This window comes from Physcomitrium patens, chromosome 12, assembly GCF_059467195.1.
Source record: "Physcomitrium patens ecotype Gransden chromosome 12, ASM5946719v1, whole genome shotgun sequence".
In the NCBI taxonomy this organism is placed as follows: Eukaryota; Viridiplantae; Streptophyta; class Bryopsida; order Funariales; family Funariaceae; genus Physcomitrium; species Physcomitrium patens.
This window is the reverse complement of record NC_143421.1, coordinates 7,331,407-7,358,757: the sequence shown is the minus strand read 5'-3', so window position 1 is coordinate 7,358,757 and position 27,351 is coordinate 7,331,407. Positions and strand designations below refer to the sequence as shown.

Genomic DNA, 27,351 nt, shown 5'->3' with positions numbered 1-27,351 from the left:
TTGTTTTCTTTGAAGGTAATTGATAGGTATTATAAATGTCATATTTGTGTCAATAAAGAAGACATTTTAACCTATTTAAACATTGGCTTAAATCTAAGACTTTTTCTATCTTAAATTCTTTATTATTATTTACTTCTATAAGAAGAGATGGCATTTATCTTTATTTTGAGATATTCAATGTCTGATATGATTCAAGAAGAAATATGTAGAATACAAGATGGATCTTCATAGACTCCTATATATATAATCAATAAGAAATAGGATTGATTTATTTAGAAATAGAAAATGGTCTAAGCCTAAGGTAATCCAACTTGTCACAAAAATAGCTAGTCTTGATATTGTGACAAAGTAACTATATCTTATTAACAAAATAAAATTGAATTTGTTCTTTGTAATAGGCATTAGTATTGATTGTTTGTTGTTCTTGAGCTACTTTTAATTGTACCTTCATCGTTATATGTAGCTTAGATAAATAAATTACCAAATCTTTTGCCTCAAGATTATCAACTTTTACAAAGTCAAAAGCATCAAGCTATAGATAATAACCATAATTAGCAAAAAAAACTATTGTATAGAAAAATATATCATGTTATTATAAATAAACTTTGCCAATAGCAAAAGAGTTGTTCAATCATCTTGTTAGTAGTTGATGGTATACCTTAAATATTACTCCAATATTTGATTTATTTGCTCTATTTGTCTATTGATTAGAAGATAAAAAGTCAAAGATAATTTTGTGTCCATCTTTAAAATCTTAAAAAGAGTTTTCTAAAATCTTGATACAAATTAAGTTCTTTTATTTAATATAATATTCTTATGTAATACATGATAGCGATAGATATTGTTATGGAATAGCTTAATTGTTTCTTCACCTATGATAGATTTTTACTTAGTACAAAAAGTGCCATTTTGATAAAATAATCTATTATCACAAATAAAAAATCATATGTATGTAAGACTAGAAGATCCATTATTGTATTACATATGCTCTTGCTTGAGAATGCACTAGGCACCTAGTTGTGGAAGGTAAATAGAAATGTAGCAACAATCTTATGAAGTCTAATTGAATTTCAAATAAATTTTAAATAAAACTTAATAATCATAATCAAACTTTGATTAATTCAATATAAATTTAAAAGAATTTGTACAAGAAATAAAAAAAAAGTTTTAAACTAATCTTTAAAAAATTACAAAAAATCTTAAAGAAACATAAAAATAAACCTTTAAAGAACCAACAATAATCTTAAAAAAATACTAGGAATAAAAACTTTTAAAAAAATAATAAAAATTTCTAAAGAAATATTAAAAATAAAAACTTTAAATAAATCTTAATCAAATTTTAATTTAATATTAATTAAAATTCTAATGAATCTTAATTAAATCCTATTTCAAATCCTAATTAAAATCCTAATTAAATTTTAACTAAGTCCTAGGACAAACCTTAATTGAAATCCTAATTAAACCTTAATCAAATCTTAGATCAAATCTTAATGAATTCTAAATCCTATACAAATTATAAAATAAATTTTAAGTAAATCCTAATCAAATTCTAAATCTTAAATAAATTCTTAATAAATCCTATATTAGATTGAAACTACAAGAATTAATGATCAAACCATTAATATCAATTCAAAATTTGGATACTTTTTAATATCTTAATTAAAAATACATACAAGAAAGATGAAATCAATTGCACTTATCAATTAAGAGAAATGCCAGATAATTCAATCAAGTGTTGGACAACCTCCTAATTAAATCTTAATGTTGAACTTCTAGGGCTAATATCTCCTTCTTGAACTATTGAATTATTCTCAAATTTCACCCAAATGTTGAAAATTGAATCTAATATTTAAACAAAATAATCACTTCAATCCAATTATCAAATTATTAAAGATCTTAAAAATACTCGATGACCTTCAAACTCCAATTTTTGAAACCATGATCTAAAAAATATCCTCATATACTTCAATCTAACCATTTGATTGACCTCAAAATTTGCATACACATTTATAAGTAGCATACTAATACATTGCTCAAATTTCATTTATACACACAGCATAGAATTCAAGGAACCTTTAAATTTATAAACATGTTTTTATTTCTCAAACCTTCATCCTACCAAGAATATCATTAACTTTAAAAATTCCTCAAAATCTTAATATTGATTCAAATGACATGAAACTAATGCCTAAAAATCTCTCCTCTAGTCTACTCTCAAATTTTATTCTTAGATTTACAAAAAATCCGTAAAATTGCCATATAGGCACAATTTTGTGTTTTAGGATCTGATTTTGATTCTCTTTGATCACTAGTCCTCTTTGGGTATCAATGTTTAGTAATTTGAGATAAGTTTTAATTTAATCTATTATTATTTCTTTCTTAAGTAGGTCTATATTTATTTCTTATTTTATTTACTTTAATTTGGTTCATTTATGCTTCTACAAAGTAAATAGTTCTTTCTATAAAAAGTCATATTAAGACTAAATCTTTTATTATATTTCTATCATTTATCTTTACTTTTCAACTACATCTTTTTACCACATTATTCTAAAATAACACCCATATTTTTATTTTTTACTATATAATCATGTTACCACACAATATCATGATAAAATCTATAAAAACAAAAGATAATAATTCTTCTAGAATAGGTAATGGCTAAAGAAGTCATAAAGATTGATAACAAGGAGTTTTTGATCTTGAAAAAATGTCATATGATTATGCAAAATCTTTTATTGCCTTCCACATTGAGGCCACGAAAAATCTCTATATATTTGCTTCAAAATCTTATTGTCTCTAAAATACTCAAGTGCTCAAAAGTCATGATGAGCATGAAGAATACGTAATTATATTTTGCCTTTTAGAAAATATAATTGCTCCTTGAAATATAGTAGACTATTCTTGAACTAGAACTTAGAAGTCTCATAAGAATTTAAATTTATTTTTTTAATATCATGAATAAGAAGTTCAAAGGACACACTTGATTGAACTTATTTGAGAAAGATTGAATCAACATTCAATGTTGATTTCATTATTCAAAGATAGAAATGCTTTGGCTTCAAGAAAATCATTTTTTGTTAATCAAAAGTTACATATACTTCTTTTGATATAAGATAAGATTATCTAAAATAGACGTCTAATAAATCTTATTTTTTTCAATCTTAATAAGTAATCTTAAAATTAAATCTTGTTAAAGACATGCTTCAATGAGCTTGGCAAGGATTCAAAATACATGTTGATATGAAATGCTTGACGTTTTTGTAATGTATATATATAGTGACTAGATTGGAAGTGCCTTCTACATAATGATACTATTCTTGAAATGAATCCAAGATTGTAAGAAGCTTTTTGTTGTAGATCTCATAGTAGATTTCAATTACTAAATTTTTTTTAAAATAGAAAGTTGTTAGGTAGAACTTGTTATCTACTCCAATTTGTAAGAATATTACTTATAGCAAAGTTTGATACATTTTTTTCATAAAAAATGCCTTAGAAAAGTTGATGCTATACAAAATTTATTTTTGTGCATAAATAAATATTGTCTTCAATACTTCAAAAGAAATTTTAGCTTCTTTGCTCTATTTAAGTTTGTCTTTATAAATCAAATGTATAAGAAGAGCCATAATTTGAAAAAAAAAATAAAATAATAATGAAGATATGGTAATAATTTTGCAAATCTCAAAAAATATTATATATCTTTGATTTTTTTAGAGATCTTTTAATCTATAATTGTTTGGATTTTCTTAAGATCCATCATAAAGCTATTATTGAAAATGATATATTCTAAAAATTCAACTTGAATAGTATGATATACACACTTTTTTATATTGGTGTATAATCCTATATTTCTTAGTTTTTATAATACATGAAAAAAATAAAATTCATATTTTTTTTATACTTTTAGAATAGATTAAAATATTATCTAGATAAAAAAATAATAAAATTATGAAGAAAATTTAAAAATTCATCATTTATTAGATATTAAAAAATAGCTTGTACATTTTCAAATTGAAAAGGCATAATATTATATTCAAAATGCCCATACATAATTTAAAATATAATTTTTTAGTCATCTTTTTTTTTAATATACATCAAATTGCATATTCTTTATAGATCTATTTTTATATAAATCTTTATTTAATTTAATTGATTATAAAGTTTTGAAATCAAAGGTTGAGGATACATATTTTTAATGGTGATCTTATTGAGCCCTTGATAGTCAAGACATATCCGCAAAGATCCATTTTTTTTCTTCACAAATAAGATAGGAGCCCCTATTAGATATTTAAAATAGAATATGGAGTTCTTAGCTAAGATCTTGTCAATGTATCTTTTAAATACAACCAACTTATTTTATGATAAGTTTTAGATTGATTTGAATGGTGGTTGAGCTCTTTCTTGAAGATTAATGGAGTAGCCATAGGAATAATGCTCTGAATTTATTTTTTAAAATATATATATATATATATATATATATATAGAATCTTAGTATTGGCTTGAAAAACTAATTTTAGTCTTTTATAATTAGAAATAGATGTGGTATATATAACAAACGGTGACCATTCTTTTTTAGTATACATAAAAGCTCTTACATCTATCAATAAAGATTTGGATATATTAAACTTATGAATTTTTACTTGACTATTAGAATCATGGACTAAACTACAAGAAAAATCAAGGTTATAAGAAATCTAGTCTATTTGATGGTTATACTTTATTAACCATAATAATTCTAAAATAATTGAATTAAAAGGAGATCTAATCATATTAAATATTATTAATCTATTATGATTTTTAGTTGTTATATCTAAAAGAACTATTTTATGAGTAATGTCTTTAGAGGGCAACAAACAATCATCTATGTCTTCTATATGTATAGATTTATTTTTCTTAATTAAAGATATTTCTTACTTTTTAATAAAGACTTTACTTATAAAACAAGTTGAAGCTCTTGGAACTAATAAGTCAAAGATTTTATGATTTTTTGATCCTAAATAAACTTCTATTTTAAAATAAGATAAAAAATTTGAAAAAAGAATATTTTCTTTATCAGTTGTTATACAAGATTTCAATTGCATGATTGCTATTGTAATTGGAAAAGCCTATTTTTTGACATATTATCTTTTTTGATAACTATGCTCCTCATTTTGTAATTATGTTGCTTCTTTAGGCAATGTTGGATAATGTGTTTAGGTTTTCTACAATATATGCACAATCTTTTTTAACAATATCAAGTCTTTTCTTCCTTAATAAGAAATTTAAAATATATCATGTCAATTTGCATAGGATTTGGCCTTAACAAATAAGTATCTGCAAACATAGAAGTTGTCACTATGAATTAACTTGTACATTTCCAATTAAATCTTTGTTCTTAGTGGCTTTCTTGTTGATTATTGTATGCAATGGCTTAAGCAATAAATTGCTTCAAGAATCTGTTCTTGGCATTGTTAATAATTAATTTTTGACATTGTTTTTCAATTCATATCAAAATTGATTAATAAAGATTTTTTCATTCTAATCCATGTTATAAGCAAGGTTTTGAAATCTTGCAGCATATATATTGATTGAACTTGATTCTTCTTATAAAGATAAAAGTTTGATCTCTATTATCTTTTTTTAATTATTTTTTTAAAATATGGCCATAAAGACTTATAAAAATTAATTTAAATTATAAAAGAATCATGAATCTTTTTCTAACAAAGTTACAAACCAAAAAAGAGTACTCTCGGATAGAAGTGCATCTATGAATCCAACTTGAGTAAATTCATTAAGGCATTGAAAAAGATGTAGCCTTAGAAATAACTTAATTTATTATAAAAAACTTCAAAACTTTAAGCAAACGTCTTTAGCATGCTTATCCTTGCCTCTCTCATACTTATAGAAATAAGGCATTTTGCATTCAATTGTGAACTTAATCTACTTACTTCACTTAATTACTCAATTTATTAGTATAGAGTCTAAATCTCATTGTTGACTTCTTTTATAGGCATATAAATAATATCTTCATGTTTCACATTAAAAATATGTGTGATTTTGATCCTAAGAGTATCGATAAGCTTTTGATGATCTGCAATAGTTACAAATCTATTTTTACTTCTATCATGAATAGCATCTATAATTTTTTATTTTATAGAATATTCAAATAAATTCACAAGTCAAATTAAAGAAAGGTAATTTATATTCTCTAATATGAAATGAAAGTTTCTACAAAGAATGATAATCCATTCTCTTTACAAAAAAACAACCAATGTTTAGAAAACTAAAAGTTAGTTCAAAAATGGGTAGTCTACAACCTTTAATATACAATAATAGAAATAAAATAATCTACTTATTTTTAAAAATAAAAAATAATAATAAATAAGCATTCTTATCAAATTATCAAAGATATAAATTTTAAAAAAATAAAAGATCAATAAATTCTTATATCATTCAAAAAGATTAGAAAATTATTCAAAGATGTTATAATATTAAATTAGAAAGGCTATTGCCAAAGACAAGAAGACTAGAAAGACTTGAAAGGAGACTAAAGACTAAAAAGGCATTGACAAGAATGAAAAAGGCTTTATTCTTGCCTTTGTATATACTATCTAATTAAGAACTATGTGGTGACGTTTTATACGACCTCCAATACATGTCTAATTTGAGAGATATGTATTTTAACTTGCAAGATAAGTTTCTTATATGCATCCTATATCATTATCTTGTACCACAAGCTACCAATATATATGACATATGTCTAAATTTTTGGCCAAGTTTCTAACCTATCAATCAATTATAAACATATATAAAGTCAAATATGAATCTATGCAACTTCTAAAAAGCTTTGCTATAGGATATTATCAAATCTACCTACATTGGTTTTGGAAAAAAAATTGAATGAAAAGTTATTGACTAAAGTTTGTCAACTATTCTTATTTGTGACATAATCGCATCAGAAGCAAAGTCAAAAAAAAAAAAAAAAAAACAACAACAACAAACAACAACAACAACAATAACAACAAAAAAAAAAAAAAAAACAAAACAAAACAAAAATGCCTTTAAGAAGTTAATGCAATGCAAAATTGATACAAGAATAAAAATAATCATCAAAGCTTTGAATAATGCTTCAACTTCTTTATTCTATTTAAGTTTGTCTTTACAAATTAAATATATAAGTAGAGCTAAAATTTAGAAAAATAAAACTATTAAATTTTTTATAGTAATTGATAAATATTAAAAAACATTGGATATCTCTTATCATTCTTAAAATTTTATAATCTATAATAACTTAAACTTTCTTAGGATCCATAATAAGGTCTTATTTTTAAATAATATATTCTAAAAAGTTAAATTAAATAATATAAAATACACACTTCTTTATCTTGGTATATAATCTTATATTTTTAAGTTTATGTAATATGAAAAAAATATAAAAAAATTATTCTTGTATACTCTTAGAGTAAATTAAAATATTATCTTAATAATAAACAATAAAATCATCTTAAAAAATCTTAAAAAATCTTAAAAGATATCATTTATTAGATGTTGAAAAATAGCTAGTGCATTTGTGAATACAAAAGATATGACATCGTATTCAAAATGTCCATATATGATTCAAAACGTAATATTTTATTTATTTTTTCTCTTATTGTATATTAAGTTTAATGCTCCTTGTAGATCTATTTTGATATAGATCTTAGTTTAATTTGATTAATTAAAAATTCTAGATATTAAAGATAGAGAGTACCTATCCTTAGTAGTGATCTTATTAAATATTTATTATTCTACACATATTTGTAGTAATCCATCTATATTTTTACTGGTATGAGCTCTTGCTAGAAATTTTAAATAGCGTATGAAATTCTTAACCATGTTTTCATACATGTAATCATTGAATTTGGATAATTTATTTTTAGTCATAAACTATAGATTGGTCCAAATGGTAGTCTTCTTCTTAAAAGATAATTGAACAATTATAAGAACAATGCTTTGAAAGAATATATGTATTTTTTATTTTAAAAGTATTTTAATATTCTTAATATTAGCTTAGTATCCTACATGAATCTTTTTTGCCATTAAAAATGATGTAGCATAAATATAAAAAAAATAAATTTTTTTGCAACATGCATGAATGTTCTTGCACTTACAAAATAGAATTTAGTTGTACTAGACTTATATCTTTTGACTTAGTGAACAAAATTCTTTATTATACTTTGGAAAAAATCAAGACTATAAGAAATTTAATCTATCTAAGAATTATATTTTTTTATCTATGATAAATTAAAAATAACTAGATAAATAAAGATCTATTTATAATAAATATCATGAAGCTATTGTTGCCATTGTTTTCTACATTTGTAAGAAAGGTTTTATGGATAACATTTCTAAAAAATAATAAATGATCATCTATTACTTCTATGTTTACATATTTGGTTTTCTTTCTTAAAAGTATGCTATAACTTTTAACACACTTTTCATCTAAGAAATAAGTTGAGGCTCCTCAATTTAATAAGATAGAGGCTTTATGATTTATAAGTTCTAAACAAATACCTATTGTAAAACAAAGAGTTGATTTGAAGGAGAAAAAATGACCTTCATTAGGTATTGTATAAAATTCCAATTTCATAGACTCTATTATAATTTGAATATATATTTTATTTTTTTTTATAGCCATATTCGTCATTTTCAAGTTGTATTATTGTTTTAGACTATATTCAATAGTGTGCTTAGGTTCTCTATAGTATAAGTACAATCTTTCTTAATAATAGTAAGTCTTTTCTTATTTAGTAAGAAATTTAAAGTATATTGTATCAACTTATATGTCTTTTATTTTTAAATAAATATATTAAAAAGACATTGGTATTTCCATTAAATTGTAAAAATATTGAAGTCCACTTATGCAATTCTTATATTAAAATTCAAGAAGACAATTGTCATATTTTATTGCAAAATTCATTGCTTGACTCAATTTCTCAAAGTCAAGTAAATTAGAATCAATTTTTTTTATCTAGTATTGTTATTTATAAAGAAATTAATTGATGAGTGCAACATTATCCTAGTAGATATTAATTATAAGTTATCAAAATTATAAAACATATAAAATTATTCATTAATTTTTTTATTGTACAAAACAAATATTTTTGATTTCAACACAAATTATATCATGTTTCTTGTACATGGATCAACACTCTACAAAAAAATGTCTACATAAACCAATATTGAATCACATTGTTTAAGAAAATATGAAAACCATGATAAAGTAAAATCTAAAAGTAGTAATTTAACATATTTGACTTGTGATTTTAGAATTAGATAGCTTTTAGATTGAAGTTTAATCAAAGTTATATTTAATTGATGAATCTTCAAAACTTTGATCTTATACCATTAAACTTTTCAAGCAAGGCAATTCTTGGTTTTCTAATGCTTAAATAATATTCCATTATAGAAGAAGTAATATGATTTGGTGTAGATGTTAAATTAACTTTAATCATTTCTATATCTTTACTTCTTGTCAATCTTGTTGCTCTTTGTAGTAGTAAATTGAGTTGATACATTACAAGCATTAACACCCTCAATTGCTCTTGCATTTGTATTATTGCATTTTTCATTTCAACAAGCTTTGCTATGATAATGTAATATAAAAAAAAAAAATGTTTAATATCACTGAAGATATGTAGAAGAAAAGAATCAAGAAAAATAAAAATTCTAAGAATAATATCAATTTAAAAGTGGATAATCTACAGCTTCTAATATGCTTATGTCTTATCAATAAAAACAAGTAGTTCATTCTCAATATAAAAAAGACAAAAGTATAATATTATAAGACTTCTTATTAGTTTGTTAGAGATAAGAATTTAAAAAATAAAAATAAACAAGTGAGATATTTTTCAAAAAGAAATAACAAAAAAGAAATAATCTTGTCTTTATATGTACTATCTAATTAGAAGCTATAAAAGCAACATTCTGCAAGACCTTCAACATATATCCAACTTATATGATGTATGTTTAATTTTCAAGATAATTTTTTTTATATGTATGCCACATATCCAATTTGTACTACAAGTAGTCAATATGTACAACATATAGTCAAATTATCTAGGTAATTTTTTGAAAAAATATATATGTTTGTGACACCATGTAGTGCACATATTAGAAACTTACCTTACAAGTTAGACACATGTCTTGTAAGTTGGATATGTATTGGATGATCTATTGAATATTACTTTTTTTCACTTTTGTCAATTCTTTGTTAGCTTTTAGTCTAGTTTCAAAAGTCGATAACTTTCTTGTTTTTAGCAATAGTCATTTGAGTTTCTTTTTGAATAAATATACTTTTTTATTTCTTTTATGTCATCTTTCTTTAAGATACATCTCATATATTTAATCACATTTTTAAGTTCTTATTTTTGACAAGTATTTACTTCTAATAATATTAGAAAGTTTAAAAAATATCTTTTGAAATTGTAGTACTTAACATATTACAATTCATAATCTATTTAAAAAGTAGTTTTTTCGATAGATTGTGATAGTAGGAAATAAAAATTTATGGTAGTATTAGCAATATCTCAAATTATTTTTATTATTAATATCATTATTATTTTATATTTTATATTATCTTATTACTACTATTAATATTTTTTATATTATTTGAATAGATGTTGTTGATAAGAGGAATAAAAAAAATATTATATTTCTAAAAATCTTAAAAGACTTCTACATGTATTTACTAATATTATATTTTTTGCTATACTTATGATATTCCAATTTATTTTTGGTCCATATATAACTTCAAGATTTTTTTTACTTTAAAATTTTGATTGTTATTTATCTCATAAGAAGCAATGCTAATTTTTTATTCTTTATATGTTAATTATTTTATAAAGTATAAGAAAGAAGGTATATATATATTTTATTTTTTATTTTTGAGTATATATCTTTTTTACTTAAAAAAACTATCAAATGATTTTCTCTAAAAAATTGTGTTAATTTGTTTTACAATCTAACATATTATAATATCAATCAGTCTTCATACAACAATAAAAGAATACCTTACCACATAACCTATTTTAAATGAATGTTTTTTACTTTTAGAAAGATATCAATATTGGTCTTTTGTTGTTTTTAAATCATGTAGTTGTATATTTATTTTTGAATGAAGTTTTGATGATTTACTCCTTAAATCTTTTATTATAAGATTATTAAGTTTTTCAAAATATCTTAAAATCTTTTATATAATATAACAATTTTGATTAAAAACAATTGTATTTGTTAAATGAAAAGAGATATACATTCTTATAAAAATATTATAATGTTTAAAAAAAATTATTATTTTAATTATTAATTATATTACCACAAATATATATATATATATATATATATATATATTTTTTCTAAGTAGATATAATTTGTCTTTTTTATCATCATAATTTTACAAGGAATATTCTTGTAGTCCTAATAATTTGACAAGTTGCATAAATTTTGTTGCATTCTTTGAACATAGATGAAAAAATTTATAAAAACATCTCAAGTGTTCAAAATTGAATTTTTGTAAATTTTTAATATTCAGCAAAATATGTTTCTTTCAAAGAATCAAGTGTACATAAATCTTACATAGGAAGTTTGACTTGGACAACTTTTTGATTGCAATTCGTTGATATGTTAAATTTAATCGATAAATTCTCTGAAATTCCACATTATACTATCAAATTTCTTGTAAGAAGTGCATGTTCGTTTAATTTGATGATGCACAATATATTATCAATTGGGTATTGAAAGAACTGAAACTACTTTTAGTTAGTATGAACTCAATGTTAACGTGTAAAAATATGAGAAAAGGAGTAACCTTGAATAAAAGAATTGACGAGGATAACCAAGATTTCACTTTCATTTGTAATTTCAACTTTAAATACAAGTTACCACAGTTCTGACAACCAGTCTGAACAACATGTCATGATGCCTCTGTGGGTAAGCTTCTACATTCCTGATGAGGTTTCTACAAAGTTCTTGTTATTTTAGCAAAAGTTATATGGAAGTTTCAGAAATCATACGAGGATCTAAAACCAAGACATCTGTACTGCGCACGTATCAAAAGTCGATAAATTCCGGTTTATCAATTGAGGACCGCTCGCCTGCAGTCTATAAGGATTGATGATGAGAACAATGCAGCAGGTACCTTAAGAAATGCGGAGATATCAGCTCAAGCATATTTAAGTTTCATTTCAGCTGACTGTAGAAAGGCTTACTGAGACAAAAGTAAACCTAACAGCAAGACCCATTTACACTGTTTTGAAACGAAATTCTTAAACGTTAACCTACATGTCCTCATGCTGTATTGTGAAATGATAAAATCGAAACAGATACGAACCTAGCTCATTCAAACGAGGACATTTTAAAACAGCTTCATACCTAAGATCTCAAGGACACCATATCACAAGCAAGGGACTTGTGGATCTAGAACCCACACCAAGCTAAAATTTGGGTGATTCAGTGCAAGGGCTGCCCATGTAATCTACGACTCATAACAGGGGTGAAACCCACGGCTACCCTATTGCACCCCATTAAGTAACCTCCCAATGCAACCATGACGATGAGATCTTTGAAACAGTCACGTGTCTATAATATCACTAAAACTCAACGAATTTAGGCCGCCTTCTTGGCAATCTTCGCTTCCTCCTGTCTTGCCTTGATAAAAGAGTACAACGCCACTCCTCCAATAGCAATGGCTGTTCCGATCCCAGTCTGGGTCGAGATCTTGTTGCCTGCAAACCACCAATCCCGCCGTTACAAACCTTCTCACAACATCACTCCACTCTATTCCATTCTCCATACCCAACTCCTCCATCAACATTCCAACACGCCGCCACCCGTCCCCGCATCATCCTACACAACTCTGCTGCATGTCCCAACCTCCCCCTCACTCCACAAACACAACCACTTTGTCCACAAACTCACCGAACACCACGATGGAGAACCCGATCACAAACACTCGCTTCAACACGTTCCCCACGGCATGAGTCAGGGGAGCAACCCTTTCCAATGTGTTGTTAGCAAGCTGCACAACCCACCGCAACTCTTACTTCTCTTACACAACAAAAGCCACCAACATTCCATGACGCCTCCTGGCAAACTCGCCCCCTCATTCCACACTATCAGATGCAAGTCAAAACCAGACCCTTTAAATCCCTACGCCGCACTTAAGAAACCTATAGATCCGATAAATCGACATACCAAAGCCAGCTTAATCTTCATCAGTACTGTCATTTTCATAATTACTGAATCATAAGGGTACGGCATGAATCCATACCTGGTTGTACAGATGATAGAACATACCAACCCAGAACAAGTCTGAGAGAAACTTAGGCATGCCAACCTTCGCAATGCCAGAAGCAAAACCGCCGTTCATAAGTGCGGGGCCCTCGATCTGCAACACCACACAGATTAGCCCACTTCCTCATTATCAATCCAACCACAACCGAAACACGCCTATCGGTTGCTCGAGTGAGCATATTCATCGCAACCCAATCACTCCAGGTTTCCAATTCTCACAATGATCGCAGGTGGAATGCACAACGCCAACGAGATGATCGAGATGTACGCGTACAGGTTCGTGCTGTCCATTCCCGTCTGCACATCACACCACCATTGCTTCATGTCAGACTCACTCCCACACATTTCCCATTTCACCCTACCAACACCCGAACTACCACCCAACCCGCAACCCCCGTCCAACCTACTCCCACACTCATCACTTCCCTCACCACCTCCACCATCGCACCATTTCTCCCACAACATCATCGCCACAAACCCTACCACATGGGACTTCGCCATTGAACACAGCTGTGCATCTCAACTCAAACATTACCACCTCCCCACAGTCAACGCATGCCTGCATCTCTGCATGTTGCCACCCCACCCGTTCCTCGACCACACATCATCCTCATGTCCGTCACCCCCCGCGCACTTACCATGGCCTTCTTCGAGTAGATGTTCCTGTACGTGAACGCCACATTCGCCGTCATCGCGCTGATGAAACCCTTCCAGTTGAACGACAGCTCCGTCATCGACGCCATCGACACACCTGCCCATGTGCATCCCCACCAAGTCATCATTACCATCGACATCTACCACCACATAACCACCCCCCTCAAACAACTGGACCCATCCGCTCATCATCTGTGCTTCAGCTACTCCATTGCACAGTCCCACCTGCCTCGAAACATCAACATACTCAGGCCCGGGATTACTTACCGAGCACGATAGGTGTCAGGGACAACCACAGGGGCAGAGAGATCGACTGTCCCAGAACGAACTGCGATGCCGCGGCGCTGAAGAACGGCTCCAAAGCTGTCAACACAACGTCCGCACCTCTCAGCACCACAACCCACAGACAACATCCCACCATCACGCTTCCTCATCTCCTACGCTGCGACACACCACATATCCTGCCATGCGCTTCTACCATATTCGCTCTCATCCCCGCCTGCTTCCCACGTCACTCTATCCCTCCACTCGGAACACAAACCATCAACACTTGCAACTGACCCGCATGTTTCTATGCACACGTCCATGATCCAACGACATTTGTATCCCTCTTACACTTCCTTACCCTTGATCGTGTGTGTGAATGACACTGCAACTGCAGCGAATGACACGTTCGTCATCACGTGACCCAGGGCATGACAGATAGACACCGGAATCAACATCATAAATAGCTCCTTGTCAATAGGCTGCACCCACATCCACAAACATCCACCATCGTTAGCACTCCCTCGCACACCCGATCATACCGTGACGACAACCGCCCTTCATCAACTAACCCACACCAAGAGGGAGGTCACTGCACGTTATCATCATCAAAACTTGTGCACTGCACTTAAGCACAGTAATCCCACCACCTCGTACGTATCACTCGCATACCGCATTGCACCCATCTTCGGCTCATCATCGACAAAATTTCACATGAGCTCCGCTTTGCATGTTAGTAAGTTCAAAGTCGATAATGAACATTTTAAACTTACCGCCCGCTTCGGATATCCCAACATCCACGAAATCACACAGTAAGCAACGCCGACGGCCAAGTGGATAGCAGAGACAAAGCTGCACGCAACCGCGACCAGTACTGTATCAGCCTAAGTGCAAAGGCATCCGCTCAAGAGCCAGCTCACAGATCACCGCTCTACTGCCTGTTAGAGATATACACGAAGACGATCAAACCAATCCATACTTCGCGCAATGCTGCAACTACTGAGATGAAATGCAGAGGTACTGAAGACTTACTAGGGGTAGGGAAAATAGTTGTAGATCTTCTTGTTCATGATGTTGAAGATGACGTTCAAGAAGTACCTAATACACAACAAGCATTACATTTTAATCTCCCTGAAACTCCTGACTGCCTCAGAAAGCAGGGAGATCATCTCAAGACGCAGTTTTCAGACATCTTAGCTGTTGAGACAGAATAGACGGTGCATTTGGCTCAATAGCACTGCACAAGAGTAGAATGTGTACCAGGCGAAGAAGAAAAATCCAGTGACCAAAGCGGGATTCTTGGCGAGAAAGCCTTGAGCCTCTTCCGTTCTCTCCATCGCAACCCTGCGCGATTGTTGTAGGGCTTGTAAGTAGATGCAACTGGTAATTCATCAAGTTGGTCTGAATTATGATGTTAGGTGAAATGTTATATTCGATTTTTTACTTACATGAGCACAATATAGTGATTAGGAAAAGGAAATCAGTGGAATCGTTTGAACTCCTAGTCAATAGCAGCTTCGGCTTCCTAGGCAGCCCAGGCCAGTGTTAGCATTCTACTACAAAATGCACGGTCCTTAAGATGGGTGCTGTTTAAGAATTGTACCGATTGCCCGCTTCCTAAATATCGTAGAGCATTTGCAAGTGTAAAGGTGGTCTAGATGAAGTTGACGAGATGCTGAATCGACTTCGTGTAATCCCCAGGTCAAACATGAATTACGGTATTTAGGGGTAATAGTGAACGGACGCAAGTAAGTTGCATGCGTTAATCACTTTTAGATGTTACACAATTAGCACTGTTGGATTTCGAGGTGTCATTAGAACTATATTTGTACGATCGAACTTGGTAACGCCGCATAGAGTCACAATGAAAAACAGGACGTATTGTTCATGGAAACTTAAAACTTTGGAAGACCTCTACAGCAAGGGCATTGGCCATGGTGAAAGTGTAATGAAGATTGTTAATGAAACGTTCTTCCCTGCCAGACTTTACATTGAAAAATGCACCTTAACGTTAATTGGCTATTGCTTCGTTCTAGGGTCTTAATGTTTCTGAGCACGTTTAAGACCCTTTATACTAATCTGGGTGCTAGAGAACATTAGGTTTCATCCGATATCAGGGCTCGAGATATTCTGATGAGTGATTTCGCCAAGTTAGGATTCCTAACAAACCTTAACTTATACTCTCAAACGCATCACAAAATGGCCGCTTCAACTTCATGAGACACTTTCCCATTCGACCCAAAATATGCTAACTAAACATATCATCAGATCGCACTGTACCTGGACACGTACACCTGGTTTCTATAATCGTTAAAAGAAGAATCACCGACACTGCAGGTTGGGCAGGTTTATACTCCTCGCATTCAACTATCTCATAAGGATTTAACAACAAAACGACAGTCTGATTCACAAACACGAAGTGACAGGTACGCTTAGGCTCTTTCTCAATACTCCGATACAACTCCAAAGAGAACGTCAAAACTCACTTTTCCGATCAGCTCCGCCCTACTTCGATACCAACTTTCAAAATATGGGCATGGACGAGAAGACAGACCAACAAACGAATCTTCAAAAGACTAAAGGACAAACTACACAGGACTATCACGTGATCGATTTGAATGTTCCTACAAAGTTTTTTCTTCAAAACGATCGCCTCCACGAATGAAATGTATTTCTAATATCTATTAGCATACTTTAGATACGAATAGATTCTTAAAAAGCACAACTATAATCCCCAAAAACAAGACATAACAAAAAGAAACGCCCCATATCTTCTTGTACACATAACGCAAACCCCTATCCTCAAACTGCAGCAACGAACACAACCCAAGCACAAACCAAAGAAGCGATCGATCGATCGATCAATCAAACAAGAATCGCACAGAAGCCACTTACTCAGGAGCTTCATCGCCAGCAGCATCCGATGCACTCGCCATGCACACCGTCGACCCCACATTCTTCCTCACATTCACGGCCTGCACGTTCTTCAAACCCAGGCTCTGCAACAACGGGTTGAACTCCGACCCTCGCGCAACCACGGGCTTCGCAAGGAACGACGATCGCAGAGAAGGCAACCGGGCACTGATCTGATTGGGAGCTCGCCCTGGCTGCTGCTGCAGCGGCTGGAAGACAGCAACGGGAGATCGGCTGGAAATTCTAACCCCAGAACCTTCAGAGGGGTTAGAAACGGACCGGAACCCAGCGGCATTGAAGCATGAGGCGAACGTAGAGCCGGCTAATGCCGCGGGAGCGAAGCCTGCCATCGCAAGTAGGGGTGAGAGAGAGACAGCGAGCGAGAGGTCCGAAAAAATTCCCCGCTGCTGATGCTGCGAGCGCACTTGTGCTCTGGGCCGTGAAGCTCCTCCGCACTCTCAAGGAAGGCTATGGCATCTTCAGCACGCTCTGCGCTGCCATCGTCCGCCCCACACGACCCGTTCCGCCCCGTCTCACCCGAGCCCGGCCCGTGATTCCAACGGCCGGGCAAGGCCGGGCCGGGTGGGTAGGCAAGCAGCGCCCCGCCAACCCCTTGCCTACCAAAGAGTCGGGCGGCACGTGTCATCTGGTGCATCGCTGCGACTTTTGCCCTAATGAATAGGCCACAATATCTTTAGTCTCCGAGTTCACGCGATCCTATCTGTTCCACTCGCTAGTTCCATGTTCCCCACCAGTGAGAACATGGGAACGTTTCCCCCCCACTTCCCTTTGCTCCCCAGCAATAATATTCGCAGCGTCCCCGTGCGTTCCCAATCCGTTCCCCTCGCTGATGCTTTTGTCTCGTTGTGGTGAGGGATCTAAATATTTTTGTTATTTAATTGTTGTTTCCAACGGAAAAAACTGAAAAAAGAAATGGGTTTTTTTTTTTTTTTTTTTTTTTTTTTTTGATGATGTGATGAAGAGGCAATTTGAGAGAGTGTGTAGGGTGTGTGGACCCTTGCATGGTGTGATCATGCTTCTCATGTAGTGTCCCATTGAGTCTTTTTTGCATTTGACCAATTGTGGGAATGGGGTTTTGAGATCATGGGGTGTGCATTGCAAGAATGTGCCACTCTTGTGGATCACATTAAATTTCTCACTTTGATGGAGGGCACAAATGTTTGACATTGTGTTTTATTGTTTGTTATTTTGTTTGTTTGTTTTTTTTGTTTTTGTTTTGTTTTGTTTTTGTTTTTTTTTTTTTTTTGTATTATGTCTTTTATGTTCCTTTTTGAGAGGATAAGAATAAACAAATAAAAAAAGGAACTTATGGGTAGGTTTACACCTTTGCCTGGAGCCCACAACTCACCTGCATTGTTATTACAATTAAAATAATATGGTAATGGGCTTTGGTGAGAAGTTTTTTTTGCAGGCATTTATAAGTATGTCTAACACAGAGAATTAGACATCAATTTTATTCTAAAGTCCTTGTTAATGATTTTAGTTTCAACTCTAGTTTTCAAAATTCTAAAGTGCCACTGCTATGGTGACTCAAAGAATTTATATATATATATATATATATATATATATAGTTTAAATGTATTTCAATGTTATTTATTCCCTGTTTATTAACTCTTTATTGAAAGTATTCAAGAGGCTTCTTGCCAGTATACATGGAAAAAAAGTTGATTTCTTATAATAACATGCAGACTGAGGTTGTTTTTTAAAATTTATTTGTTATTTAGAAATTGGTTATTTGTAGCATGACACCTTTACATAATATTAAAAATAAAAATAAAATGAAAAACCATGGAAGAACCATAACTGCATTCAATACAAGAAATTTACTTTGATTTTTTAGAATCTTTTGGACATTTAACATACACACAGAGTAAAATGATTTTGTTAATTTTATTCTGTTGGTCTTTATTTTTTATTTTAAAAATTAAAATTAACATACAAATCTCTATATAAAAGTTACAATTTCAGATTAATCTAAGAAAATCATGTTACTAATAGGATGGTGCTTCTAGTCTACTTATAATTTTTTCTAATCACAATTTTTCAAAGTAATTTATAGCATCATATCTTGAATTATTTTAAAGTGTTTTACAACACATGTTATTACGATTTATACACAATATTATTTTTTGTTTAAGAGAAATAAAACTGTTTGAATGTCTTTTGTTAACTCTTTCATATTGCACTAAACATATATAATGGAAATAATGTAAATAATGTAAATAATAATAATAATTCATTCTAAAACTAATTAATTTAAATCTATTAGCTGAAACATATATAATGGAAATAATGTAAATAATGTAAATAATGTAAATAAATCATTCTAAAACTAATTAATTTAAATCTATTAGCTGAAAGATTATTCATTTCTAATGGTTTCAAAGTGTTTGTGAATTGTATTAAAGATATCAATAGATTATATTACTTTAAAAACTTATTATAGAAGTTTTATTTTACAAAGAAGTCACTGAAGAAGAGTCCTACGATTTAGATGCTTGGATCCTTAACTTTGCGGTCCTCAAGAAGATTTTGTATGGCTTCTTAAGTATAGATGGATGTAAAAGTAAGACCATCTTTAATTTTTTCAATACCTTTCTTGTACTTTGGTCTTTGTACAAGGACTTATAATTTATTTGTACTTGTTTTAACAATAGATGCCTTTTTATTCCTTTATTCTCCCTCAAGTTCTTGTGGTTTATGTCTGAACCAAATACCAGAAATTGAATATTAAAAATTATTATTCTTGAATTTCTTATAATTATAATATTATACCAAATTCTATAAGGTTTTATTTATAAAAAAACATATGTGTTTTAATATTTTATTATGGTTTATATTGATTTATTGTTTGTAACTTATGTTATGATAAAAATGACTTTAAAAAACAAGCATCTTTTATAAGCTTTGTAACAAACATAGTTTTCTTATCATATTTAATTTTTTTTCTTAACTGGCGTTTCTGGACGTTTCCCTAATTAATTTGGTGCCATTGAAAAGAAATGTCTCATAAATTAGTTTTAGTTTTAGAATATATATATATATATATATATATATATATGTGAAATTTTAAATTTATTTTTTTATGTGTATAAATTTAAAGTTTAATATGTTTTATAAAATTGAAAATAATATTTTATTCTATTTTATTATTTTTCTATGTTATTTTTGTCCATTGGAATCATTTGAATTATTTAGTTTGTTTCACCTCCACTATCTACTATCACTTCTATTTCTTTATTATTATTTTACTATAGAAATGCCAAAACCACAATTATTATCATCACACTTCTTTTCTGCATGTGCAGAACCTTCTTATACTTTTTTTGTATAGTTTTTAAAGGAAATGAGAAATTAAAGACAAATCATCTCCCATGAAACAAAGTTATCATATATATATATATATACACACACACACATACATAATTTTTTGTAACCATCTAAGATTTATTTTTATTTTTATTTTGATACATTCTACAATAGAGCATGCTATATTGATTGTTATGCAATTTTTTAATCCTAATGTGATAGAAGAAAAAACTAATGTAAAGTATAAATATAAAATCCCTTTTACTTGACATTTGTTTTAAAAGAATATATTTTGGGCCTCTTTGCACTTTGAAAAGAAGATAAGAGGGTCAGAATGTTAAAATCTATTAATTGGTTGTAGTTAAAAAGTCTCACTTAGTTGGCTTCACACTTAGAAAATCAGCCCATAATTCGTATGAAGAAAAAATAAAATGGAAGGCACTCGGCTGAGTCAGCACCCGCCCGTTCATTGTGAACCGAATTCAGTTGAAATGGGATCCAACCGTCGGCTGACTCATCCAGCAGTAGGTGCCACCGTGGCAGCCATCCTAGTCAGCACGGGGCTTCAGCCGAATGTTCAAAACGCATATGCCCGCCTCGTTTCAAATCCGAGTAGTGCCACTTCGCTCCTCCTCCTCCGTGCTCTCGATCATTTTCGCGTCATCACGGTTTGCCGCATCGCTTCACGGCGGCACTTTTTCCCGCGAATTCGTATTGAAATTTGAAAAGTGTGCAGCGCTGGCGATGAACTCAATCTCGTCCTGCAGCTCTACTTGCATTGGCGATGAAGCTCTGAAATCCGAGGAGGTTTCTCGCAGTCTGTCTGATTCCCGAGTCATGAACAACTACAAGGTCGTGTGTGTTTGTGAGTAGAGTTGAAGAGTGACAATCTTCATCTTCAGTCGAATTACCGTGTGATTAGAAAACATCGGGACTCCGCTTGAAGCTCAGTGACTTTAATCAACCCTGTACGTTGAAAGGCTTACCATGTCTGCACCGGAGGTTATTCATCCCTGCCCAGCTTCTACATACTTTGCATGTAAATTTCGGGAACATGCATAGGAGAGCTACTCGTGGCAAGTGCCTGATCGTGTCACTGTGTTGATCCGGTGGTTTCTTGGCTTCGGGTAGTGTATTCTGTGTTAAATGCATGATTCCAAATACATATAATACTAGCTCAACTTACTCCATGGAGAGATGCTCTTTGCTTTTGTACCGATGAGGGTGTCTTGCTGCCAAATTCTAAGTAACCATGGGTATTGCGGTGTACTCGGTTCTATGCCGTTCACATCTTCCGGTCGGTGAGTTCTTAGCTTCCAGATTCCAGTCAATTTTGAGTAAATCCTCTTGGGGGTAGACTCTACAGATATTATGACATCGATCAGGAACGAACGATGATGTCTATCCTTCAATCCTTGACATCAGCGATACACTTGGTGGTTCGAAATTGTGTTTTTGAGTTTTTGCCTCTGTTGCTTGAAGTTCAATACGACGAATAAAGGAGATGAGTTAACATGAGAGTGTGCCTCAGTCAACGATATTTTGAGAATTGTCGTTTTTCCAAACAATTTGTCTCATTATGGCCGTCTTCGACAAAACAACCATCAAAAGGTGATGCAGTAGTTGTCGGAGGCTGCATGTCTCGCTCTAAATTCAATTAAGGTGACTTACGTGTTTATCGATCCACATCATAGGGAGGCTATTATCCAATCCTCCGTTGATACCTCAAACAATTCTGGTACTTGGGTGGAATTAAATCCGAGTAATCTCTGTTTTCTTTGCCAGCAGGAGCTTACGAACGTAGAGAAAAAATGTAAAGAACAAGCCGAGGAGATTTCAAAATTAAGGTACTGTTCATTCATGATTGTTGGAATAGAAATATGGACCTGAGTACATGCCACAGGATGTCATGTTCTTCGTCATTTGTCCATTGGTTGTCCACATATTGATGTGGTGCAGTCTTGAATAGTGAAACTCATAATGAATTACACGCAGGGAGGTGTTGGCCATTATCGGAAGCGGAGAAGGAGATCTTCGTGAAGTAAAGATTCTCGAGTTGTTTAAGAAGGTTTAGATCCCAACATCTTGATTTGTATCAAAGATTCTTACTCGACAACCGAACGACGTGTATATACACCTTGATTTTGTAAAGTTTGCTAGGATGTTTGTCTATCAAACTCTTAACAGGTGCTGTTCAATTCGTTTATCAAAGACTTTGTGACCGAGTAGCAAGCGAAAAGCCCTATTTATTTCACAGGGGAAGGTTTGAAAACATAACCAGGTATTTGGAGCAGCTGAAATTTGAGTCGGTTGTATGGCTTGACAGAATCGACTGCTGAACTTGCAATTGGAAAGGGAAAGAACTCGAAATAATAATACACGGAGGGCCGTGGCGGTCATGCAACAAGAGGTTTGAATTCTCTATGCGCATCCTACACATGCTCGGCCGTAACCTCTCAATCACACGCAGAGTATACAGCGTGCGGTTCAATTGCAAAGTTCATAAGAACATCACACGCTTCCTGAGTGATATGATTGCTTGTGGTGTCCAGATGCTCAACATGCAGAGTGCAAAGCCCCCCGAAAGTTCTATTAAAGAAAGCACAGACGACTGGGAGGACAAGTTTCACAGGGTGAGATGACACATGTATGTTGTAGAAACCTGGCAGGTATGCCACATGTTGATCTACTTGTGCATATGTAGGGAATTACTGTTAATTTCTTCACGAACTACGAATAAATCCCGTGTTCAAGAGTTGTGAAGATAGTCCAACAATCAACAGCTATTTTGTATATGGTTGCCAGAAACTTCAGCCAGACCAGCATGCTCAGCCAGACCTGATCGAGAGAGCTAGATGTAAAAAGATTTTGAAAATTTCGATGTAAATGAAGGGAAGGTGCATGGTGGGAGGATCAGGTGAAACATAAACTTGAAATTATACAAGCAAACGAGTCCATTCTAGAAAAGCAGGTTCAGAGGTTGCATCACGTCCTTCAACGGGAAGTTGGAGAGCATATCCCTCTAGCAAAGGTGCATATTCTATTCCTTTCTCATCATTGGAGTGAAGAGCAAGAATTCAAAGGTGGGTAAAACAAATCTCCAAGAAAAAAACCCACCTCATTAAATCACTTTCACATTTGTCCATGTGTCTGTCTTCTGCAAGCACGGAGCTGGGTATGCCTATTCTTTGAAGTTTGCAATTTTTAACTAAGTATTTAAAACCATGTGGGCAAGACATTTCTCTTTTAAGTATTAATCTTTGTGACTTTGAAATCTACCGAGATTCACATCTAAAAAATCTTTGGAGTAATAAATGAGAAAACAACTTAGTTGTATTGTTCAAAGATATGACATAAATGCAAAAGAAACACCTTGAACTAGCTTGTGTCCAATTAGTTGTAGAAGTAGTTGTCCATATTTTACTACCATTAACCGGTCTTATTTGATTTAGGATAACATTTTTTTTAAGGGGTAATATTATCCAAATTTGATAACTATTAGTGTGATGTTCCCAGGTACAACAAAGTGAAACTTATTAAATATAAACTTTAAAAGTAATGTTTAACAAATGTTTGATTTTTAAGGTTTATTTCAAGTTCACGAGTCTTTGTGACGAAATCTTGAAAACTAACTTCTTCTCTAGCTTGCAAGATAAAAATTTCCAACAATATTTTAACTTATTTTATGGTATTCATTTCTTAAAAAAATTTAAGCTAATAATAATTTACATATATCATCATTCTTTTGTACACACTGGTAACAAACATATATATATATATATATATATATTTATTTATTTATTCTCAGTGATAGAGCATTCATTTACATATATTCCTTGATATTTTACATTAAAAGGTTATTGATGTAAACAATAACTATAGTTATATTTATCCCAAATTGTATACATTTGTGAAGGTTGTAGAAGAAGGCACTGGTTGGGTAGGAAGAAGTGAACTCATTTCTAAACTGAAGGTGTGTTTTTTGTTTCTTAAATATGATTATTTAAACAACTGATTTGAAGATTATACACAAACATATACATTCATATTTGAATTTTATTCATATTATTTTGATACTGTCCATGGTTTTAGAGTTGAAATCAGATTTTAGATTGTTACCAAGTTTGTTACAATGTATCATGATTATGACATTATTATTATTATCATTTGTGATCATCAGTGTATTTGGTCAGAAAATTTAATTGTACTCAAAATGTTCATGTGATGGTATAGGGCAAGGTTGAAGAGCTAAAGGCTCAGGTGAAAATACTGCAGCCTGCTCCCCTTGAAGGATATACAACAATTAAAAATGATGAGCACCACACTGTTGAAATTCTACATAGGAATGAATTAGAACGTTTGGATGTAGAAAGGCGCCTCCAGTATGACAAGTTGATCCATGATTTTCTGGTATAGCCATCTGACTGAGAATTTTTCTGTCTTGTATATTATCTTATAACTGCTAAGTTCACAAATGTCACTTTTGAAATTGGTGAATCAGCCTTACAATGCCAATATTTTGTTTACTAATAGACCCTTAGAGCTTCTTGGGGAATGCAAAAGAAAAGACTAGATGGAGTAATAGCAAGGCGAAATATCTTAGAAAAAGAGGTATTATGAAATCTTGATATTTTTTGTCTGACAATCAACCACATTCAGTTTCCATGTAAAAAAAAATTAAGATTCTTAAGTTTTTAATTTTGAACCTCATAAACAAGTAAAGTGAAACACTATTAAGTTCAACAGTTTTTGCAATTCTACTCATGTGTATGCTGAGTACACTTGAACAGTTAACATCAGCCAAATCAAAATTACAAATACTATTGACTAAAAGCATCAATGATGATACATTAATTCAAGCTCTCACAATTGAACTTGCTGCAGCAAAACAGGTAATCTTATTCAAGTTGCATACCATTATCAAATTGTTGTAGATTATAATGTCCACAAGGAATAACTTGCAATGTCTTGGAGACAATGTGGAATCATGGTTTGCCAATACAAAAAGAAACGTACTTTGGCTTGTGATTTCATTTGATCATGTCTGAACTATACTACCCCATTTGATTATTAATACATTGTGGAAAATGTAGGCAAATGGACCACCATTTCCCAAGCCAGGAGGACCATTGCAATTGGATCATCATGCTCGTTGCCACAAGCTTGCAGCTTCTTTCCATGAGTTGAAGAGCCAGTGCCACATACAGGTCAATTCTTCATTTATATGTACACTCTTACATTATGTTTCACATATCATCTTTGGTAGAACTAAAAATAAAAATTATAAGAAAGAAAGAAGTATGTTATTGAATATACATCATCTTGATTGTAAACTGAGTTTGTCTCTACCCACAGGAAATTTGTCTGAAAAATCAAGAAGAAATTATTCAAACATTCCAAGATACCATTGAGGACCCCAGCTGTGATGGTATATTATTTTCAAATTAATTTGATTGTTTTGATGCATAATATTAAATTGGTTTGGCAAAACAACCTTGAGACTGGGACCAAGGGATGAACATAGTCCCATGAAATTTTGATTTGCCCTGCCCATTGTCTCAAAAGCAATAGGTGGACAGCCTAAAATTTCTATAAAAATATTAGAACAATGACACAACTCAAAACAATGAAGTCTGAGTAGGGTAACAAGTGAGGGGTTGTAGGAGTAGGGGTTGTGGGATTGATTCTCTAAGTTGAGAAGGGTGGTGAGTGTACACCCCACACTTGGCATCAGGGTCAATTTTTTGCTTATTTTTGGAAGTTTGCACACCCCCCCCCCCTCCCCCCCCCTTGAGGCTGGACACACTCAAAAATTTTGAACCTGTGCAAAATGGCAAATGGGTGAACTCCAATTTCAAATGTTCATCTTTGATTGGTTCCTGCATGGGAATTGTTTGCTCTTGACCAATATTAAATAGGAAAATAGCTCTCTTAAACAAATTGTAAATCTATCAACACACAAGTATTCAATTGTAGTGAAATATGCTCTTATTTTTTCAATGTCCTTTTACTCATTGTTGGTGGCTACTGTTGTACAGATTGGTGTACTGCTGAATTGTATCAAGAATCACACCAACCTGAGGTAGTTTTTGTACCAGTTGAAGCTCAACTTTTCAACAATGATAGGATTACAGATCCCCCATGTTCTTTAGAAGCCTTGTGTGAGCAATTTGAGTAGGTATGTGTTGCACTAGGCCTTTTGTTAACTTGATGATGTTAGTGTATGTGAGGAAATTTTGCTCCAAGGCAAGGAGCTGAAATGGCACAAAATTAAAAACAAGATCCCTATTGCTTTGATATTTTAAAGTTTTAAAAAATGTTTTTATTCATTGTAACGAGAAAAAAAACTTGTCCTTTTGACCATTGTAGGTATTTACAATGCAATAAATTTTGAACTAAATCCATTATTTCACAACCTTGGATATCATTTTAAGTACATTGTTGCTTACATTGTGGAGCATGCAACAAAAATAAGTTTCTATCAAAAAGCTAGCAATTTTATTCAATGATTTTATTATTATTATTATTATTATCATCATTTTTTCAAACACACACATAAACACAAACACAAAATTACATGAAAAGGCAATAGTACAGAAATGAGAATGAAATACACTATGCATTTATCAAAAAGTGTTTGTTTTATGGAAATGCTTGAGGATTACCAAATCAAAAGCACAAACATTCTGCTTTGATGGGAAAGTACTCTCCAAACTCTGCAGCAGGGTGCAACATCCAATCTGTAGTTTTCAAACACCTAGAATTAAGTCCTATTTGTGGATTGTGATATCAAGGATACAATTGGTATTTATCTCTGTGTGAGTACATTCCTTTGGCGAGATCATCTTTTGTCTTCTTGTTTCCATGCTTATGTACATGATGTGT

The 27,351-nt window shown here is 31.8% G+C and overlaps 2 protein-coding genes across 9 annotated transcripts; one reads left to right on the top strand and one right to left on the bottom strand.

Moving 5' to 3' along the window:
* Positions 1–12,170: 12,170 nt before the first annotated feature.
* LOC112289919 (triose phosphate/phosphate translocator, chloroplastic) lies at positions 12,171–17,577 on the bottom strand. Its single transcript, XM_024535659.3, has 11 exons — positions 17,119–17,577; positions 15,484–15,567; positions 15,256–15,321; positions 14,997–15,075; positions 14,585–14,705; positions 14,227–14,322; positions 13,944–14,056; positions 13,525–13,602; positions 13,283–13,399; positions 12,931–13,030; positions 12,171–12,737 (listed from the first exon to the last, which is right to left on the bottom strand). The coding sequence occupies exons 1-11, from the start codon at positions 17,484–17,486 to the stop codon at positions 12,619–12,621; spliced, it is 1,341 nt and encodes a 446-aa protein (XP_024391427.1). The 5' UTR covers positions 17,487–17,577; the 3' UTR covers positions 12,171–12,618.
* Positions 17,578–21,087: 3,510 nt separating this feature from the next.
* LOC112289416 (uncharacterized) lies at positions 21,088–26,881 on the top strand. Of its 8 annotated transcripts, none has more exons than XM_073537537.2 (15): positions 21,088–21,468; positions 21,833–22,077; positions 22,255–22,313; positions 22,462–22,534; positions 22,793–22,876; positions 23,019–23,099; positions 23,384–23,549; positions 24,111–24,154; positions 24,383–24,439; positions 24,700–24,876; positions 25,000–25,077; positions 25,257–25,358; positions 25,560–25,673; positions 25,822–25,894; positions 26,505–26,881. In XM_073537537.2, the coding sequence occupies exons 5-15, from the start codon at positions 22,865–22,867 to the stop codon at positions 26,642–26,644; spliced, it is 1,044 nt and encodes a 347-aa protein (XP_073393638.1). In that variant the 5' UTR covers positions 21,088–21,468; positions 21,833–22,077; positions 22,255–22,313; positions 22,462–22,534; positions 22,793–22,864; the 3' UTR covers positions 26,645–26,881. The 8 variants fall into 8 exon arrangements, with proteins under 8 accessions (XP_073393638.1, XP_073393639.1, XP_073393641.1 ...); XM_073537538.2 differs by having other exon boundaries at positions 22,252–22,313; XM_073537540.2 differs by lacking the exon at positions 21,833–22,077 and having other exon boundaries at positions 21,088–21,434.
* The last annotated feature ends 470 nt before the right edge of the window (positions 26,882–27,351 follow it).